Genomic DNA, 21381 nt, shown 5'->3' with positions numbered 1-21381 from the left:
TTACAACCACCACACCGACATGGTACTCTAAACCTTCACAACCTATAATCGAGTGATCCAATTTTTGTTTGGCTTGGACACAATGACACAAATAATAATCCGTCCATTCTTCATTGTCTTTAGGTGCAATAATAGCAAAAACATGGCCTACAGTGACAAATGTACAAAATATGGTCATTAATTCAGAAAATACTTAGGTAAAAGTTATAAAGTTACACATTGAAATTACAAAGATATATAAATATATATAATACCAGGTTGCACTAGATTGGACAAGTAGGCAAAGTCAATAGATGAATCAATCTATACCATTTCCAATGCTTGTGGGGGATGATAGGTGTCAATTGGGTCCACCACTCATATATCCCATTTGTCCACCCATTCAGTCGACTCACACTCATCCCAATTTTTCTCTGCACATGATGGACAATAGCATGTAACTTTTCATGTGTGGATACTCCATGAACTTGCATCAAAGCTTCTAAAAGAGTGCAACTCACTGGATCCTATTAGTGTGCAATAATCCTCATATGATGCAATGTTAGTATTATCTATCAACCAAAAAAATTTACAAACTGTACACTCACCTTCCTTACCTGGACCCATTGTAGCATTACACCATTGGACGATGGATTTTGTGTTTGTCAATATTGCTCCATCTTTGTATGAGCTAAGGCTCTTTTGATGCATGTGCCTTCACCATCGTGCTCTCCCTTTCCATGACCAGCCTATGTGAAATTTCACATATATTGAATTCTACACAACCTGTGCATCCTGCTCAACCAATAGAACATCCATGCATTCTTGAATTCAGATGTGCAATTGTCTAACCAAATAATGTGCTGACAATATGTGATGCTCCTGTTAGCCAAATCTCCAATAAATAGTTGAAAACAACCCTGTAAAAACTCTATACAATGTGATTGATCATCTCTAATGTAAAAATGGTACTTCCTCAAAATCTTCCTATCATCTTCTATACTTGTCGGTGAATGCATGAATGTTATGTGAACAAATACGAAAACCTGTTGAGAAGTATAATACTTTGCTTGTACCTCATTTTGTGGTTGTAGTGTGTAGTTCTCTACGAAGTCTACAATTGAAACAATGGTATCTAGTGGAAACATATCCCTGCACAACTTGAATTGCAAATCTAGTCATCGAGCTATGTGTATGCCTTGCATTCTTGTAAATAATCTTTTCATGAAAAATCTTCATGAACTCATACACTGAAATATTTTCAATGACTAAATCACATCTTTTACCTTGTTTCCCATATTTTAAAGCATATGTCACTGTCTTAAATTTTCCATAATCTACTAGTTCATTTCCAATTGCATGTGTACTATCCATATGTTCACAAGTTGATAAAAGTTGCAAACCACAAAATAAGCATGTACCATCCAAGCATGATGTCTTTTAAAATTGTTGGCCATCCCCTATTTCACATAAAATGTTGGATATGAATTCTGTTGAAGATCTTGGTGGCTCATTCATGTCACAATCCTGCAAAAAAAACTCAAAATGCAAAAACACACATATATGCCTAAAAGCATCAAAATGGTTAGAAAATTCAATATGTATCTTATAACAACAAGTTATGTGTGTGTGTGTGTGCGTGATTTATCTTGACATAAAAAGGTTTACCCATCTCAAAAAATCTTTGACTTATTCGAATTTGAGGATACATACCAATAAATTTTGCAAAAAATTGTGTCTAAGTTGAGTCCAAAAAATGTTTCCCATGTGGGTCGTGATTTTGGTTACCAATCCTCCTTCTTACAACATCTCTTTGATTAGGGGAAACACGTGTTCTATTTTTCTAAAAATTTTTGATCAATGATTTCAAAGCTTCACTAATTTCTTTATCCTTTCGTGATAGTCTACCAGTAAATGTCCATAACTCATTTTTTGTTGGATCTTCTAATCTCTGACGCCTTAGCATGGCTCTCCTTATAGTACCGCTACCAAATTTTAATATTTTTCTTGTCTTTATCATGATTCAAGCTTTCTTCATTTGGCTACTTACTATTATCAATGTAAGTACTTGTCTTGTGATATTACTATCTTTGGTGCATGATTTCGAACCCACTTTGTCATATGCACTCATTAGATTTTTTACAATGTTTTTTTTATTTGAATCGTCCGTCGTTCTTAGCCCAAGAATCTTTATGATAGGCCTAAATTTTAAATTCCTCATCATTTCAACAAATAATTGGCATTGACCTATAATATTTAATTCTTCAAAAAATAATCTCCACATACAATTAACTTTTCTTTGACAAGTATGCTTGCTAATCTTGTCAGGAATTGATTTCAAAATGTTAGTATCAATATCAATCAAATATTTTGGTCTTCTAAAATGCATTCTAGAAGGTTTTATAATCTCTTCCATTTACTCAACTTTTTGAACATCAACATAAGGTTGAGTGTATTGTGTACCTTGAACCGAAGATGATGTGCCTTGGCAATAAGATGCAAAAGATGGAATATCACCTACTTGATGTGTTGATGTTGTGTCTTGAACATGACATGATGGATTGTGTACATCGTCAAATCTACAAATTAGTGTCTCTTCAACACGAGAGGATGATATGCCTCCAACATTGGAAGAAGGTGTAGCTTCACAATTCAATTGTCTTTTTTAGCGTAACAGTCTCATTCGTTCTCTTTGTATTTCCAATTCTTCCTCTTTGTTTCTTTGTATCGGTGGTTCTTGATCCTCTTCGAAAGTCAATTCTTCATTATTGCTTTGCAATTTTTTTTGTTGATGTAGTAGCTTCATTTTATCTCTTTTAATTTCCAAATATCTCTCCCTATCTTCATTTGTTTGAGTTTTTGGTTTCTTCCTTTTCATGATGATGATTTCTACATATCAAATTATTCAAACATCTAAATTACTTACAATGTGTAAATTACAAATCATTCAAATGCATATAAAAATTACAATTATTTGAATGAATACACAATATATATCAAACAACTTATCAAATTTCTAACCATTTCAAAATAACATTTTATTCAAACATACAAATTTCAATGAATTCACTATATATTAAACAACATGTCAAATTATAATCAAATATGTATCTATATATCAACAAACAATATTTAAAAAGGATTTCACTAACCTTTTCTATACAAAGACTATTAAAAAAATTTTCAAATCACGTATCCAATGATTGAATTTGGTTTTTGCTAGCTTCAAAAAGTATTCAAATAGTGGTTGCTATGTTCAAACACGTGTTTTCTATTGGAATAACATAATGCACAACAGACCAAAAGTAGAGAATGGATGCAATGAGACCCAAACTTTCTTTTTTACCATTTTTGGGTGATTTGACATAGCGCATACGCACTATAGTGTGTACACACTATGTCAAAACACATCTCTCCCTATCCCACCATCCCCCATCCCCTACTCTCTCTCTCCTCTTCTATTCCCTACTCTCTCTCACACTCTCCCTCTCCCATTTCCTGCTCTCTCTCACTCCCCCTCTCCTACTCCCTCTCCCATCGCCTACTCTCTCTCTCCTCTCCCATCCCCTACTCTCTCTATCTCACACACTCCCATCCCCCCTCTCTCTTCGGCTACTCTCTCTCATCTCGTACTCTCTCTTTCTCTCTCTACTCTCTCTCCCCTCTCCCATCCCCTACTCTCTCTCTCCCACTCTCCCTCTCCCACCACCTAATCTCTCTCTCCCTCTCCCACCGCCTACTCTCTCTCACCCTCTCTCCTCTCCCATCCCCTACTCTCTAGATTTCTCACACACACTCCCATCCCCCCTCTCTCTCTCTCCCCATCTCCCACTACTACTATCTCTCTCTCTCACACACTCTCTCTCTCCCTCTCTACTCTCTCTCCCATCCCCTACTCTCACTCTCTCTCCCATCCCCCTATTCTCGCTCACACTCTCTCCCATCCCCTACTCTCTCTCTTACACACACTCCCATCCCCCCTCTCTCTCCCTCTCCCACTCCCTCTCCCACCACCTAGTCTCTCTCTCTCCCATTTGCTTCTCTCTCTCTCTCTCTCTCTCTCTCTCTCTCTCTCTCTCTCTCTCTCTCTCAATCTCATTCTCTCCATCTCTACTCCCTCTGCCACCCCCTACTCTCTCTCAAATTTTCACACTTTCTCCCATCCCCTACTCTCTCTCTCTCTTTCTTACACACATTTCCATCCCCCCTCTCTCCCTCTCCCACTCCCTCTCCCATCACCTACTCTATCTCTCTCCCATCCCCTACTCTCTCTCAAGCTACTCTCTCTCCCTCCCCCCCTCCCATTCCCTACTCTCTCTTTCACACATATGCACTCCCATCCTCCTCCTCCTCTCTCTCTCTCCCTCTCCCACTCCATCTCCCACCGCTTACTCTCTCTCCCCCATCCCCTACTCTCCATCTCTCTCTCCCACCTTGTACTCTCTCTCTCTGCCACCCCTACTCTCTCTCACACTTCCTCTCTCTCCCATCCCCTACTCTCTCTCTTACACATTCATATTCCCCCCCTCTCTCTCCCTCTCCCACTCCCTCTCCCACCACCTACTCTCTCTGTCCCATACCCTATGCTATCTCTCTTACACACACACTCTCATTCCCCCTCTCTCTCCCTCCCACTCCCTCTCCCATCGCCTACTCTCTCTCTCACTTTTTCTCTCTACTCTCTCTCTCTCATCGCCTACTCTCAACCTCTCTCTGCCACCCCTACTCTCTCTCACACTCTCTCCCATACCCTACTCTCTCTCTTACACACACTCCCATCCCCCCTCTCTCTCCCTCTCCCACTCCCTCTCCCACTACCTACTCTCTTTCTCTCCCATCCCCTACTCTCTCTCTATCTCTCTCTCCCCTCTCCCATTCCCTACTCTTTCTCTTTCACACACACACACCCATCCCCCCCTCTCTCTCTCTCCCCCAACCCCTACTCTATCTCTCACTCACTCTCCCTCTCCCACTCCCTCTCCCACCACCTACTCTCTCTCTCTCTCTCTCGCTCTCTCTCTCTCTCGCTCTCTCTCTCTCTCCCTCCCTCTCTACTCTCTCTGCCACCCCCTACTCTCTCTCACATTTTCACACTCTCTTCCATCCCCTACTCTCTCTCTCTCTCTCTCTCTCTCTCTCTCTCTCTCTCTCTCTCTCGCTCTCTTAAACACATTTCCATCTCCCCTCTCTCCCCCTCTCCCACCACCTACTCTCTCTCCCCCCTCTCCCATTCGCTACTCTCTCTTACTCTCCCTCTCCCACTCCGTCTCCCACCACCTACTCTCTCTCTCTCCCCCATTCCCTACTCTCAATCTCTCTCTCCCATCCTGTACTCTCTCTCTCCCCATCCCCTACTCTCAATTTCTCTCACATCATATACTCTCTCTCTACCACCCCTACTCTCTCTCACACTTCCTCTCTCTCCCATCCCCTATTCTCTATCTCTCTTATACACATTCACATTCTCCCTCTCTCCCTCTCCCTCTCTCACTCCCTCTCCCATCGCCTACTCTCTCTCTCTCTCTCCCAGCCCCTACTCTCTCTCTCTCTCCCCTCTCCTATCTCCTACTCTCTCTCTTTCACACACACCACACACTCTCATCCCCCCTCTCTCTCCCTCTCCCACTTCCTCTTCCACTACATATTCTCTCTCTCTCTCTCTCTCTCTCTCTCTCTCTCTCTCTCTCTACTCTCTCTCCCTTATCCCTTGCTCTCTCTCTCTATCTCTCTCTCTCTCCCATCCCCTACTTTCTCTCTCTACCACCCCTACTCTCTCTCACACTCTCAGACTCTCTCTCGTGCCCTACTCTCTCTCTCACACACTCACATCCTCCTCTCTCTCCCCCTCTCTCACTCCCTCTCTCACTACCTAATCTCTCTCTACCATCCTGTACTCTCTCTACCACCCCTACTCACTCTCTCACACTTCCTCTCTCTCCCATCCCCTACTTTCAATCTCTCCCCCCCATCCTGTACTCTCTCTTTGCCACCCCTACTCTCTCTCACACTTCCTCTCTCTCCCATCCCTTACTCTCTCTACCACCCAAGCTACTCTCTCTCTCACTTCCTCTCTCTCTCACCCCCTACTCTCTCTCTCTCTCTCTCTCTCTCTCTCTCTCACACACACACACACACACACACACACATAGCCATCCCCCCCTTCTCTTGCTCTTTCTTTGCATCTCTTCTTCCTTCTTATGCACTATTTAGGTCTCAATAGTGTGTGTGCACTATAGTGTGCACGCGCTATTGAGACCTAAATTCAAAAACTTTAAATAGGTGCACGTGCTATTGAGACCCAAATTCAAAAACTGTAAATAGGTGCAGGCACTATAAGACGTACGCACTATTCAAAACTTTGCATTAAAACCAAGCCTAAGGGTTGGTTTTTCCTTGGAGATCCAACCCAAAGGTTTGGAGTTTATAAAAAAGTTTGAGACATGTTTTGCTGCAAACATACAAAAGATGATTGATTTTTCTTGTGTGCTCTCCTTCAAGATTCTTCATAGTTGGGCATCGATAAGATCAAGTTACATGAAATTGTAGGTCTCTGTGTTAGCTATATAACCATATAATTTATTTTTAATTTGAACTATTTCAAGCCTTTCATCTATAATTTCTTTTGAATGTATGTCCATTTTTTGTCAAAAACCATCATGTACTAATTGGGCTGTAGATTTTAGCTTGTTCATCAAATTTTGCAACAACTTAGTTTTTTTAGAAACTAAACTCCATTCTACACACTTTGAAATTATATTTTTTGATTTTAGATTAGTTTTCAATTATTTTTAGGGGGAGCACACATATATTTTACATTTTTGGGATGTGTCTAGTTAAAAAATTCATTAAAAAAATACATATTATAAAATTACCTGAAAATTTTGGGATAAACTAAATAGTGTTAAGTAACTTTTGATCAGAACGATTAAAGAATTAAAAAAAAAAAGTTAAAATTTTAGGGGGGCCACACTTTGTATTGTGTTATTTTTTTTTGGAATAAATAGTACCACTTTCTATGGCCCCCTTTTTTGAGGACCTAAAACTAAACCATTTTGAAAAAAATTAGTAGTTTAAAAACTAGATTCAAAGGACTATGACTTTTGTTTTTGTCATATCTTAAAATTTTGAGCATAACTATCTTCAAATTCTTATTGAAGTTGAGAAATTGTTGATTTTAAGAAAAAGGTGTCCACTTATACCCCCATTTTGGCACCACAACTTGGTGCACTTACCCAACAACAAAGGTGAGAATATTGTAGGAGTGCTTTACTACCCTACCACAAAGTTGTTAAGCTTTCTTAGAATCTTTCCTGACATGAAAGATACCTAGCCTGGCAACGAGATAGTCTAAACAAGTAAAACTTAGAGGAGTAATGGAATTGTGCTACACAAATAATGTCAAGAACACTAATCGGTCAACAACATTCTCATAGTTATCACTTTGGTATCACAGTCTCATCTCCAACAATTATAGAAAAAATATAACATGGTTAATCCAACATTGAGTTGCATATACCCATCAACATACATGGATAAAATCATAAAGTCCATTAACATGCATCAATGAATCACATCGCCTTAGCTCATCTCTAGCAAGAAAATTAGTCCAATTTTCAAAAGAGCATACAAGTACTACCATCAAATCTCTATTGACACATGTTATAAATTCATATATTAAGCTAATTCCCATAGATAACAATGAAACTCTTTTCCCATCAATTAATATTCCAAGTGTGTTACCATATTTTGAATTACTCTCATAAAACATAGATAAACAAGGTGTAAATTTAAGTAACGAGAATCTTTAGTTTTTATTACGAAGATGCTTGGTTTCATTCTTTAGTATAATACATCTTGTTGTTGCATCCTTAAGATTCTTTATAGTATTACATAAAGTTGATTGTATTGAGGATGTTAACTGACATTTAACAGGTCTTAGAATCTAAGTGTTTCAGAATAGTTCCCTAATCTACAGAATACATACTTACTCACAGGTTATATGAAGTACAAAGAAGTTTGGTTCCTATCTATTACTGTTAACCTTCTATTCATCTATTCCCTGGTTAAGGTAATTGTTATAGCATTCATAAAACAATCCATATCTCAAAACCAATACCTTGCACATATTTTGCTAAGGCCCAAAAGAGCCACAAATGGAAGCATCGGTTTAATGTACTCTCTATGTTTATACCATGGTTCCCAAAAACATTAAGATTGGTTTTTTCACTAGTAAAAAGTTAAAGTCAAACATTATATACTCTAGAAGGTGATTATTAGAAAAGCATTTAAGAAGAATTTGATGTTTTTGAAATTACACAATGAGAAGAGGTGATGTTTACCATACTTGTATTACAACACATTAGTGCATTATTTTCTCAGAATTTAGAACCTTTTGACAAAATGATTTTCAATAAAGGTAACCTACTGTTCTACAATGAAATTATAACCAAATAGTCCCTCCAGTATGTATGTTGTGTGTCATTTGTGTTGTGTTCCTCAAAGTTTTGAGTTATCACAATCAAAGTGTTATTTTAATAACAACATAGAATCACAACAACATTTTAATTTACATCCGTTATCATTTTGCTGACTGTTCTCTTTTACAGCTTGGTAAGTTTGTAAAAAGAAATAATTCCAAAGGTCCATATGTATGTTTACTTGTATTCAATAATGATTGCCCTTAGCGGTTTCAAATGGAAGTCTAATATGAGACATCTTCAGTAACAATAACTGGTAACTGCCGCTCATATGAAACTCATTACTCTGACGAGTCAATGCATTAGATTCCTTGCATACATTATTCAATAACAGCCAAATGGTTAACAAGAAGATAAACATGGCAATGCCTCCACCTACATATAATGAACATTGAGCAATTAATTACTTTGAAGAGCCTCGAACGATAGTATTTTCCCAGCCAACATAGCTGATCACGCTATAATGGTGATTTTGAAATCTAATACCCCCCATTAGGTCATGTGATTGTTAATACTCCCTAGCATAAGGAACAAGACACACAGGTTACCGATACACTACATTCTCTTCCTCCCTAATAGAGAAGTGATTGATCTCAAGTATGATGGTCGTTCAGAAGCAATGAAAAAAGTTAAATGGAGTTCCATCTACATCAACGGTTCCTATTGTAATGTTTGCTATCAAAACTTAGTATTTCAAACCTTGCGTTGAAAACTGTTAATTACCACCCATTAACCCATCTTAATGAAAGATATTGAATCAGAAATTGACACAAGTAGGGTACAACATGACAAGCGGTTTGGGAATGATGCATTCAAGCAGTTTCACGTGTCCTTTCAGTAAAGATTGGAGCCACATTCAAATTGGAGTTGTTGGGTCTAAGATTTGTCTTTTTTCCTTTGAAAAAGAGAAAATCAAGTAGGGATGTTAACCATTTTGGTACCATAAAGGAAACTACAAAGAAAGAATATATTTAACAGTAAGAAAAGGAATACTTCATTCAAGACAAGAACATGCAAATTTTAGAGAGAACCTGGTATTTCTATTTTCTTGTCAGACCCTGTCCCCCTTCCAGTTGCTGATCCCCCCTCTTAGTCACTTCTATTAAGAGCCTCTTTCCAACAATCAAACAAGAAACCCCCTTCTTATGAATCACCAGTTCGCAATGGTATGAGCAGAGAACAGGTCACCTTTAAACATCACACACAAAGGGAAGAATTAAGCTTGTGAAAAATAAGTCAACTTTGACTATTTAACACTTTTGGTCTAGGAATTAAGCTTAGTGTGTGATGTTTAAGCCGTTTCCAGAGAACATAGTTTCAGTAATCTCCAATGCTTTTTCCCCAAAACTCTAGCCATCAATACACTTCAAGAATGAAGAGAAATTACACTTTGGAGACGAGGAATGAAATCCGTACAGTATGGTATGATCCTCCCTTCCTTATGAATGTCCTTGATGTTAACATATTACCCGAGGAAGCACACCCCCCACAATCTATAACTGACCCAATCTACAATATCCAACAATGATGATAACAAATTCTAATCATTAATTATAATTTATAAAATTGGTTCAATTTTCCATCCACATGGAAATGTGATGCCGATTATTTAGCGAGAAGAAGTTGGTTGTGATAGTTTTTCATATGGAATGTTTTAACAGCTTCTTGATTCTGCACAAGCTGTTTGTCATTGAAATCCATAAATGTGATGGCTTTTCTTCATCGACTGAGAATAAATGTAGCATATTGTGCATGGTGTGGAGAGAGCTCTACATATATAATATCTTATTCAATGAATAATAATTGAATAATGGATAGTATCTATTAGCTTATTCAATGAATAATAATTAAATAATTGATAGTTTGTAGGGATATATATGGGTAGTAGAGTTGGCTTGAGGTTGTGGGTAGTTTTTTATGGTCTAAAGTTCAAATTTGCTCTCAGATATGAAATGTGAAATGACTTGTAGACGGATGAACTCAGTGGTAGAAGATTACATTAGCTTGCACATGTACTCAAGATGCAAGCTAAGTCATGAGAATACCTTCCATGCAACTAAAAAACTAATAATAATTGTTGGTAACTTTTATATTTTAATCTTTCTTTATTAATTGGACATATAATGTTTAAGAATAAATGTGTGAAAAAGACCCTAAGAAAGTAGATGATATTAGATTATAGCATTATAAAGAATTATTGTTTTGGTCTATTTCATACCATTCATATTATGTATTTAATTTTATATGTAACTTACGAGATGATAGTAAAGCCCATCTTATGTTGTTGCATTTTTCTCTTACTTATTTGTTTACTTAAGTCACACAACTCATTCTTTTTGTTTTTATGAGGGAATTGTGGAGCTTTGTTAAGAGCCTTGCTATGATATTTGTTGACACTATTGTTGAAAAAGTAATTGGATATAAATTATATATAAGACGTCAATGGATCATAGGCACCACAAGAATACCTCCCATGCAACTTAAAATTAAACTAATAATAATTAAATGATTGTTGGTAAATTGTATATTTTAATCTTTCATTATTGAATTGGACATCTAATGTTTAAATGTGTGAAAGAGACCATAAGAAAGTAGATGATATTAGACTATAGTAGTAAACAAAATTATTGGTTGGGTTTGTTTCACATAATTCATATTTTATACATAATTTTATATGTTGACAATGTGATATTAGAGCCCACCTTATGTTGTCACATATAGCTCTTACTTATGTCCTAACTTTAAGTCACATAATTTATTTATTTATTTTCATGAGAGAATTGTGGAGCTTTCTTAAGAGCATCCCTATAATTTTTGTTGAGACCATTGTTGAAAATATATTTGCATATAAATTATATATAAGATGTCAATGGGATCATAGATTTGGAATTAGAACAAAAATTGCATATGGGTAAACATTCAATATTTAAAATAATCTATTTAAATTTACAAGTGATAATGATGTAGACATTGAATGAATCTACCACAATTGGCACCTACAAGTTAAGGGTGTTAGAAGCCAAGTTAGATGGACAATTCATGAGCACTAGTTCACATGATAAAACATTATTTTTTCAATTGACATAGTAAATTTTTTTAATCAAGGTTTATTGTTGGTAGTGTGTGTGGTATTGAGGTCACTCTAAGTCACTATCATCCAACTCAACAATTAAATAATTATTAGTAATACTAAAATATGATAAATATCTAATATATTTTCATAGGTCAAAATTGAGCTTTCATTATTGAAGGCATCAATTATTAGCTCCAACTAATTGAAATGACACTTATGTATTTGTCATTTTCTTCTTTGTTATTAATTTAACCAATCATTATACCAAGTTTAAAAAATAAAATAAAAAATCTATAGATTTTAATTATTTCTGATTTTAAATCATTATAAAAATATCATTTTGTCGCAATTTTATTGATCCATAATGCAAACATTCAATGCAATATCCAACTTTTTGATTTCCTCAAACTACATTTTTTAATCAATTAAATTAACTTCAACCCATCATATATAAAATGCTATTAAATTCTTGAATGAAATGTATAATTATTATATATATCATTAATTTTGTCTTCATTTTATATTTTATTTATTTAACTTTTTTATTTGATTATATGATAAAGCTCACTATATAATTCTTTTCTTTATAGTTCCATCTCACAAGAACTAAATCTAGAAAAATCTAAGAAAGTCTAGACACCTTATCTTCATTAATTACACAATCAATTGCATGCAACTATTTTTTAGAAATCTTTACGAATTTGCACAAGTTTTTTTCTTGAAGTAATAAAGACTTATCAAATCTAGAGAGTAACCTCAAATAATTTTTCTTAATCTTCATTTTAGAAGCGTTAAAAAAAGATGCAACTTTAAATAGCTTCCACATGAATGATTGGACACTACATGAAGCTTCTCTATAGAAAAAAATATCTTAGAAGTGCATGCATCTTTCAATTTTAATTGTTTAGGTGATTTTTAGTTTTTCTCATATACACACGTTGCGTCATAAGTTTTCAATATTCTTCTTATTGTTTTATCCTTTGATATTTTGCGAATTGTCTTTGTTTTGAATCAATGCCATTTTATTTGACGGAAAGAAATAATTACAAATACTTGTGCATCACAAATGTAGAAAAAGACAACATGTTATTTGGTCCTACGATTTGAAAAGCAACTAAAGTCCCTTAAGCTCAAAGGTAAGCTAGGATTTGTCGTGCTTGATTATCATATTCTAGATGATTGGGGATACTATACTAGGTCATGGATTTATGACATCTATAACTAATCCTATGGAGAAGTGAGTAAGACTCGCATAACGGTGAAGCATTATGACTTATAAGAAGTCACATGTCTTGTAAGTTTCATGTAGGTTCAATGAGCATTATATGGACTATTAGTTCTCATGAAAGATAATATCATGTAAATAAGTGCTCATAAAACATGAGTAGATTGATTTATTCTGAAGATAATGAAGTTGAATCTTGATATAAATATATAGCAAAGACACAAAGTGTCAAGGTTCCTACCAATGCCAAATGTTAGCTGATGAAATTTGATTAGAAAGAAATAAATGGGTATGTGCAAGATCATGGTGTGCCAAAAAGTGGTGATATGAAAAAGTTGTAGTTTTAAAACATCTAAAAGTGCTTCAAAATTTGTTTTGACTTTGTTCCCACTCATCATGGTACCAATGCAAAAAGTAATACCATACCTTTTTAGGTACTCGAAACCTATGACCACAAAATAAAAAATAAAAACCCAAACGTCTTTTTTCATTGTTGGTTCGTTGTTTGAGTTTTTGTTTGGCCCCTGATTGTGTATACAATCCAGGATTGAGTATAGGAGCTTTTCTCACCTAAATACATCAAAGGTAAGTTTTTTTTTTGGTTTTTTGGAATGTTTTCATTTAATTCTATTTAAAATTAGGTTTTTTTAATAGAAATCACAGGTCTTTTCATTTAATCATAATCTATCAATACAATTTGTAATTTTTGGATTCTTTACAATTTGTAATTTTTGGATTCTTTGCAATTTAATAGGCATGACTAGTCCGAATGATGGTGATAACACTAAGCCATGAAACAATGTTCCTCAAAACCCTCCACCAAATATTCCACAACCCCGTCAAAATCCTCAACCTCCACCAAATGATCCACTACCCCCTCAAAACCCTCCTCAAATTGAAGATTTGATACCAAATATCTTATGAGTAGTGATTAACACAAACATGCCTCTCATAAAAATAAATAATTCACTTAGCATTCATTACATGTACTTAATGCTCATAAAGATGAAAAGTTAAGGCTTTCTTGGAGGTTACATATCCTATTTAAGCATCACCTAGATTCAATAGGTGTTATGTGGGTCATTTATTCTCATGAAAAATCGAAATTGATTCAAATTAATGCTCATGAAATATATTTAATCAGTTTGACTCAAAGGCTATGTAGTTAAATATTTATATAAATATAAAGTAGTTTGACATAATACAAAAAGTATGTTCTATTTACTATATTTCTTCTATTAATGTTTTTTTTTTGCATTATGTTATATATCAATGCAATCGAGAATCAGATATCTATTGCAAGGTTACCAATCCAAACAACTCTCCATAATCACAAGTCATTTATTAATATCTATAAGATAATGTTAGGCAAAACATCCAAACTTATCAAAATCAACTTTCATATATTGTATAAGGGGATACATTTTACATAGAAATGCACAAAACTCCATGTTCCTCTTACCCAAAAATATTTATACTTACAAACTTCAACCCCTATGATTGTCTAACACAATAAAAATAATATATGAAAGATTACACTCAACACTATAATATTATAGAAGGGGATATATTTTACATAGAAATGCACAAAACTCCATGTTCCTCTTACTCAAAAATATTTATAATTACAAACTTCAACCCCTACTATTGTCTATCACAATAAAAATAATATATATGAAAGATTACACTCAACACTATAATAAAAACAAGAATCTAGCTTCTATGAGATATTTACTACATAGAAATAAGTAACTGCACATCAAATATCTACTACACATAACATTTGCACTAGTCTATAATTCTAATCATGACTTTTTGAATTAGAACAACTATAACCCTATAACTTATGGCTTTAACTACAAATTCATGTTCATAATTTACAAAATAAATTTCATTTTTATCTATCCCAAACTATAAATCTTGCTCCAACTTCCTATTCTTATTTCACTACTCCCCTCAATTGCCTACTTAGCCCACCTAACCATAAATATGAATAAAATGTATATTTCAAGCAGTCATTATAAATAATCGCAATAGATTAGAATGATAATGCACCCCAAACCTACAAAACTAATAAAAGAAACTTTTCTAAATTGATGTTGCCACCTTTTAAAGAGGTACCACTCATCTGAATACCTCCACCATGCACTAGGCATTAAATAGAAAAATCTTCACCAAAGCCGCCAATGAAATCAAGCTACCTCAATCTAAATACAACTTGCCCCTATCTATCTAGAATCAAACTATAGAATGTTCTAGTTCTAGAAAGGAAATATCTTAGATGGTCCTATACTATATACCTTTATCTTGTATAGCCAAATAAACTATAACACTAATGATGAAAAAATCAACAATATTATTTTATATTCAAATTTATAGTTTCTTATGAAGGTGTGTATGTATCATATATTTACACATGACCACATAGTTTGATACTTATTTATCTATTTCCATTTATTGTTTTTTTATTTAAAGGAAATAGTTGAAATACTGAACACGAATCAGACACTAATTGAACTAGAATAGATAGAAGAAATATAAGTTCCAATAATTTAATCTAGTGTAGTATTCTTTACATCATATGATTAATCCAATTTTAGCTTCAAACTCTTGCTTAATCTTTTATTCAACAGAGAAACAAACTAAGATTGAAAAATGGCAAATTTTATTTATTTAACAATTTTAGTTTGAGAATCATTTAATTTATATAGTAGAAATAGAGATGGTGGAAAAGGTACCCATAAGAAGTGAACATGAAAATACTAGAGTTTTCTATTGGGGCACCCTAAAACGTCACACATTACATAGAAAATAAGTCAATTTTGACAATTTAACACTTTTAACATAGAAAACAAATCTAAATATATGACCTTTAAGCCATCCATTTGTTACAAGAATGATACACAAAACCAAGATAAAATGACTACAACTTTCTCTGTCATCGAACACTGAGTTTTGAGGATAATTTGCCATGAAAAAGCATCTCAAGACTAATATTTGAGGACTAATTCGTCGACATAGTAGTAAGATATAATTGTTCAAGAAGGCCAATTAAATTATACAAGACTGTCAGCTTTACCCTTGTACCTCCCAAGATGCAAGCGCTAGGCTAGTATGTAACATAGAGACATAGAAGGAAACATAGAACTATGCATAGAATAATTGGAGAGTGTCTTTTGTTGGACTAATTCTCGACGACTGTTGGTGGAGTGAGAAAGAGGTGTTCAAACTTGGACATTTGATGCGGTGGCAGAGCGAGGAAGACGTGAACACCATTTCTATCAACATTGTTGGGAAGCAACAGAACAAGATTCACCTTTTCATGAAGAACAGGGCCATAATACAAAGGTCTCCCCCATGGGTATTTCACATCCTCGAATCCAAGTCTCCACCATGAAGACACATAAACGGCCCCCTCAGTTCGAGGACCGCCGTTGCTTACCTGAAACCAATCAATGGCCGATCGAACATATTCATCATTTACTCTGCCAATCCCCTGTTTCACCCTTTCCACGCACCAACACAGTGATTCCTTCTTAAAATCCCCACCATTTGCACTCGCACACGCAAGATATACAGCATTTCCTACGAATTCACTTGGCAATGGAGGATTCAATCTTCCCCTTACATCCACTGCAAATGAAACGCAAGATTCCTCCTTTTCTTCCATTTCCATGGCCTCTGTTCGACATTTCCAGATATGCGCAGTCAAAACTTCGAAACTGGTGCACTTTCCCAATCTTCCATCCGCCATGACCCTTTTCTTTAAGCTCTGCACAAAATCGGCAGAGAGTCGGAAGAGCTTGAAAATATGGGGAGTAGAATTGGTATTCTGGGATGGTAAGGTGTTGGGTCCTGTGATCTTTGTGAAGAGAGATGAGCCTTCGGAGTTTGGGTGATCATTGAATTGTACGAGTTCAGGATGTGGGTATTCAATGGATGGAGGAGAGCGAGCTCGTAATGGGGTTCTGTCAGTATTGGGGATGATTTCTATGATGTTTGTTGAAGCCAAGGATGCAAGGTTCTTCATGAAGATTACGGCGCTTATTCCATCCATCACTGTGTGATTAGTTCCCAATCCAATTGAGAAGCTTCCGCACTTAAATCGAGTCACCTGTTTGATTTCAATACAATAATAAGAACTTTTTGATATTGCTGTTGAAATTCATTAGTCAAATTTATAGAATTATGTTCAATGAGTAGGGAAAGAGACTAGTATGAAATTTCTACCACAGATCTAGCTAGAAATAGAAACAACATTTCTGCAGGAAAAAACAGAGCAATTAAAAGGAAGACAAAGTTGTGAAAAAATATCATTGTATTCATTGTTCTTATATATGACGATTGCAATTTTCTTAGAACCAAACAAGCAACAGAAAAAGAAAAATTACTGTACAGACTAATTGAATGACCTCAGCTTATGCAAAGAAAAACAGATCTTAACACGTAGTGACGTTGAAAGACAAATAGAAACTGCCACTCGGCCATGAATTATAGATCTAAAGACGAGACGGCTGAAATATCTCAATGTCACCACAATTCCAACTAAGTAGAAAGAAAACTAATGAAAAATAAGAGGAAAGAGAGCAATCTAGTGTGCATAAACCCTCCCCTCAAAATCTACAGAAAATTCACTGAGATGAGAAAACTGTGGACATCTGTCGAATGATAACTGCTATACTTGAATGAAGAGAGACTTCACTGAAACCAACATGAAGACCGAGATCAGTCTACATGAGCGCTCTCACTGCCACTACTCGGACAATTAACATATGGCAAAGGTAAAATATTTGTCAATCGAAGATACAATGGACAATAAATTGCATATGTGCTCTAAAACAATGAATAGATGACGAACACAGACAAGACATCTATCATTCATGGATGCAGATGATACATAAATTGGTACGAGTGACCTTAACGACACTACTCAACCATACAAAAACAAAATATTGATTGAAAACATAGGTGTCAATTATCTATAAATTTGATCAACTATAGAAGTCAAGAAGCATTCACTCAAGGAAGCATAAAAGCTCCACACAAAAGTGTCACTAAAGAGGAAATAGAGGTTAGGCCCATGCAGTCACAGCATGACCCTAGCTAGTCTGTGATGAAGAAAACTCGGGCTAAAAATTTATGCTAGTTCATAGCCTTTTTCAAGGCCTCTGGTCTCATTTAGCATCTGTTGAGTGCATGTCGCTCCTTACCATGTAAACTGCAAGGCTCATCCAGTACTTTTTCTTTGTCTTGGATTGCTGATTAGATTCTAAGTTTCTCTTTTCACTTGTATGCACAACAAGAGCATGAGTTTTGGCACTTTCCAAAGTACCCATTTTTATGAGCTTATCTTACTTATGTATCTAAGACTCAATGAAAGCATCAAGGGTGGGCATCTTCCTACTCATCCCTGTTGTAAGCCTGATTGTGTGAAAAACAGAGACAAACACAACATATTGTGGACCCAATTTTGACAAGATAGCAAGGATTAATTTGCTTTCTTCATTTGATTTGTCAATACCACATTCTTTCAGCTGAAGCAATAATGATTTGAACTTTGTGAAGAAATTTTTGATATTATCAAAACTCCTTGGATCTAATGAGATGAGCTCATTTTCAAGGATGTTACCTCGCATCTCATCTAGCTTCTAAAAAAGAGCCCCCAGTGTAGTCCAAACTTGATTTGGAGTTGTGCATGCTTCAACATGAAACAACAATTCTGAAAAGATGGATAAGCATAGCAGGTCAAGGGCTTCATCCATGCGGCTGAAGTATTTCGAATTTTGAACTGTGGAAATGTGTTCAACCTCTGTCCCCATGACTATTCAACACAAGTCAACCTCTGTCCCCATGACTATTCAACACAAGTCTTTACTTCTAAGCTGAAGCTGAATCTCGGACTTCCAATTGAAATAGTTGTATGAAGTAAGAAAAACAGAAGTTGGAAATTCCATTGTATCCAACAAATATATCTTCAATACCTGCAAAATAATGCTCTCTTTCCCAGCAACTAGGGGACCTATGATACCATGTGAAATTTCTACCACAGATCTAACTAGAAATAACTAGAAATAGAAACATATTTGTAGAAAAACAGCTTTGAGAAAATATCATTGCATTCATTGTTCTTGATATACGACTGTTATAATGTTCTTATAACCAAGGAAGCAATGGAAAGAAAACAATAATTACGGTGTAGCCTAAATGAATGACCTCAGTTTGTCCAAAGAGAAACAAATTTTAATAGGGATGTGATGGTGAAAAACAAATAGAAATTGCCACTCAGCCATGAATTATGGATCTAAAGACAAGACGGCTGAAATATCTCAATCTCCCCACTATTGAGACTGAACTTAACAATTACTTGGAATTATCATAGACTAACACCTAGTAACCACCCAGGCTAATATTCTGTATCTAAAATTTCTAACCTGTATATTGAAATTTGTCTATTTTTTCATGGAATTTCTGTAAGTGACTGAAGAACTTAGAGTTAAGGTTTAGTTTTTTCCACATTTATGGAGCTCTCTTTAGAAGTCATAGAGTGTGAAGTGGACGGAAAGTATCATTTCAAAATGTTCATCCGGAACCTATTATGTTCACCCCACAATAGCCACTACCAAAGAAAGTAACACTTTTTGCGCAAATGGACCAATCAGCAACCAAAAAAGGTAAAAAACTGATCAACTATTAGTACACACGTGATCGGCTATTAGTACATGTGTTATTGGCTATTAGTACTTGTGTTATCAATCTTGGAGGCTTCTTAGAAGTGGTAACTAGGGGGATCTATAACGGTACCAGATTGGTCATTGGACCGCCCGGCGACTACTAGGTCTCTTCCCCCAATTGTTCACAATAACTCGTCTTTCATAAGAAGAAATGGACCACTTGGCACTCTTAGAATATAGGCGACACTCATAGAAATGAAGCATAGAGACTCTTAGGGAGATCAGCCATCCCAATACTACTCGAACTACACACTGAACCACAGAGTTGATTTTAAGATTAAGCTCACTTTGCTTGCAATCTCATTTGTAAAATCTTAAGAAAATGTTATCTTCTGAACACTCCATCATATAGTCCTTTAGGCTCTTCAACTAATAAGTACGAGATATTTTCTACAACAAATTAAATTGTAATGTAATCATTAAGATCTATCAAAATAGTTTTTGCGTCAAATATATTGCTCTATGTTTCATGAACAGTAATTCACATGATCCCATCTTTCATAAGAACAAATAAAACACTTAGAATCACTACAATTTCTTTCAATTCAAACTAGACAATCATACACATGACTATAAGATCTGTAAAACAAGACAATCATAAGCATCACTATTAGATCTTTAAAACAAAACAATTATAACCACTATAAGCAAACCTGTAAGAAGCAGAGTGGCAAATCTTGGAGGTTACTGATTTCATGGCATTGCTGTAGAACCAGCTTCTTGAAAAAGGGGTTGGGATAGGCGATGTCATGCAGATCAGAGAGCGATATGCTTGTGGAGGCAGAGGCGAATAGAGCACCTGCTCCACAACAGTCGATTTGAAGGCGTCTCTCGTGGGAATCGAACTCAAGTCTTCCTGCAAAGAAATCATATGTCACCAAAATCTTACTCAAGGCGTCCCTTATCATCTCAGTAGCTTCAGATGGAGTTATTTCAGGATTTGGAGCAAAGAAATGAACGGTCTCCATAGTGAACACTAGTTGCTGATCCAGATTGGACAAGAACATTCTTCTTCTTTCAGTTGGGTGTGCGGGATAAACAATCATGGTTTCCTCCACTCTTACTTGGGCATCACATGTTGTGTCAGGAGGGCTCAATACTACAGCCATTACAGCAGCTAATTTGGCAAATTTGAAATATTTTTTGTGGGCTATACTATTAAAAGCTGTGTAGCGTTGGTGGTATCACCATGTTTAGACTACTCCATTTAAATAGCATCCATATTATTCTCTCCAATGTCATATTTGAAAATGATATCAAATATTCATCACCGTTTTTATTGATCAAAATCAACTTTTCATTGTTGAATTGGATATGTGGCATTTAAGATTGAAGGTGTGGGAGAACCTAAATTAGATGATATCTAAGACTATTTGTATGAGGAAAATCTGAAAGAAATCAGCCAGTCTTCATTCATTGTTCTGTTCTTGCACATAATTTGGTCTGTTCACAATGTAAAAGTAAATTGGCCACCCTGCCTATCTTGTGATCAGCAATGACTTTTATTTAATTCTTAGTTTTCTGTCACACAGTTCAGTTCATTTGTCTGCCTTAAGAGCTTCCCTATATTTTGTTGGCTGGCTTGTTAAATTAGTGATTAATAAAATTATATTTATCATGTCAATGGGGTCACAGGTCCAAGCCATAGTTGCATGTTTGTAAGCACTCAACAAATAAATTTACTTAATTATGACAGTTTACAAATGGCAATAATGTGGATATTGAATGGACCTTTGACAAGGTAGCACTTACAAGGTAAATGGGGTTGAATGTGAATCAATTTACTCAATAATAATGTGGAATTCAAGCATTATAGAAGAAATGTAAATGAGTTTATAATATGAAATGTATTCATTGCATATCTTATTATCACTTTCTAAGAAATTTATAGCTATT

General features: G+C 35.4%; 1 protein-coding gene across 1 annotated transcript; it reads right to left on the bottom strand.

Annotated features, from left to right (window-relative positions):
• Positions 1-15591: 15591 nt before the first annotated feature.
• On the bottom strand, positions 15592-20723 carry LOC149562667 (acyltransferase GLAUCE-like). Its single transcript, XM_089823909.1, has 2 exons — positions 20139-20723; positions 15592-16868 (listed from the first exon to the last, which is right to left on the bottom strand). Exons 1-2 carry the CDS (start codon positions 20592-20594, stop codon positions 15939-15941), a joined length of 1386 nt encoding a protein of 461 aa, XP_089680035.1. The 5' UTR covers positions 20595-20723; the 3' UTR covers positions 15592-15938.
• Between the last annotated feature and the right edge of the window lie 658 nt (positions 20724-21381).

The sequence above is a fragment of the Cupressus sempervirens genome, chromosome 4 (assembly GCF_028749045.1).
Source record: "Cupressus sempervirens isolate cs-2001-9-10 chromosome 4, ASM2874904v1, whole genome shotgun sequence".
NCBI lineage: Eukaryota > Viridiplantae > Streptophyta > Pinopsida > Cupressales > Cupressaceae > Cupressus > Cupressus sempervirens.
The sequence above is the reverse complement of the archived record's forward strand: the minus strand, read 5'-3'. Positions and strand labels throughout refer to the sequence as shown.

Bases quoted from the DNA above. Each gene is read 5' to 3' on its own strand.
- LOC149562667 (XM_089823909.1), bottom strand. From the start codon at position 20,594: ATGGCTGTAGTATTGAGCCCTCCTGACACAACATGTGATGCCCAAGTA. The intron at 16,869-20,138 runs GTTTGCTTATAG...GAAATCAAACAG, and splicing joins TGCCACTCTGCTTCTTACAG to GTGACTCGATTTAAGTGCGG.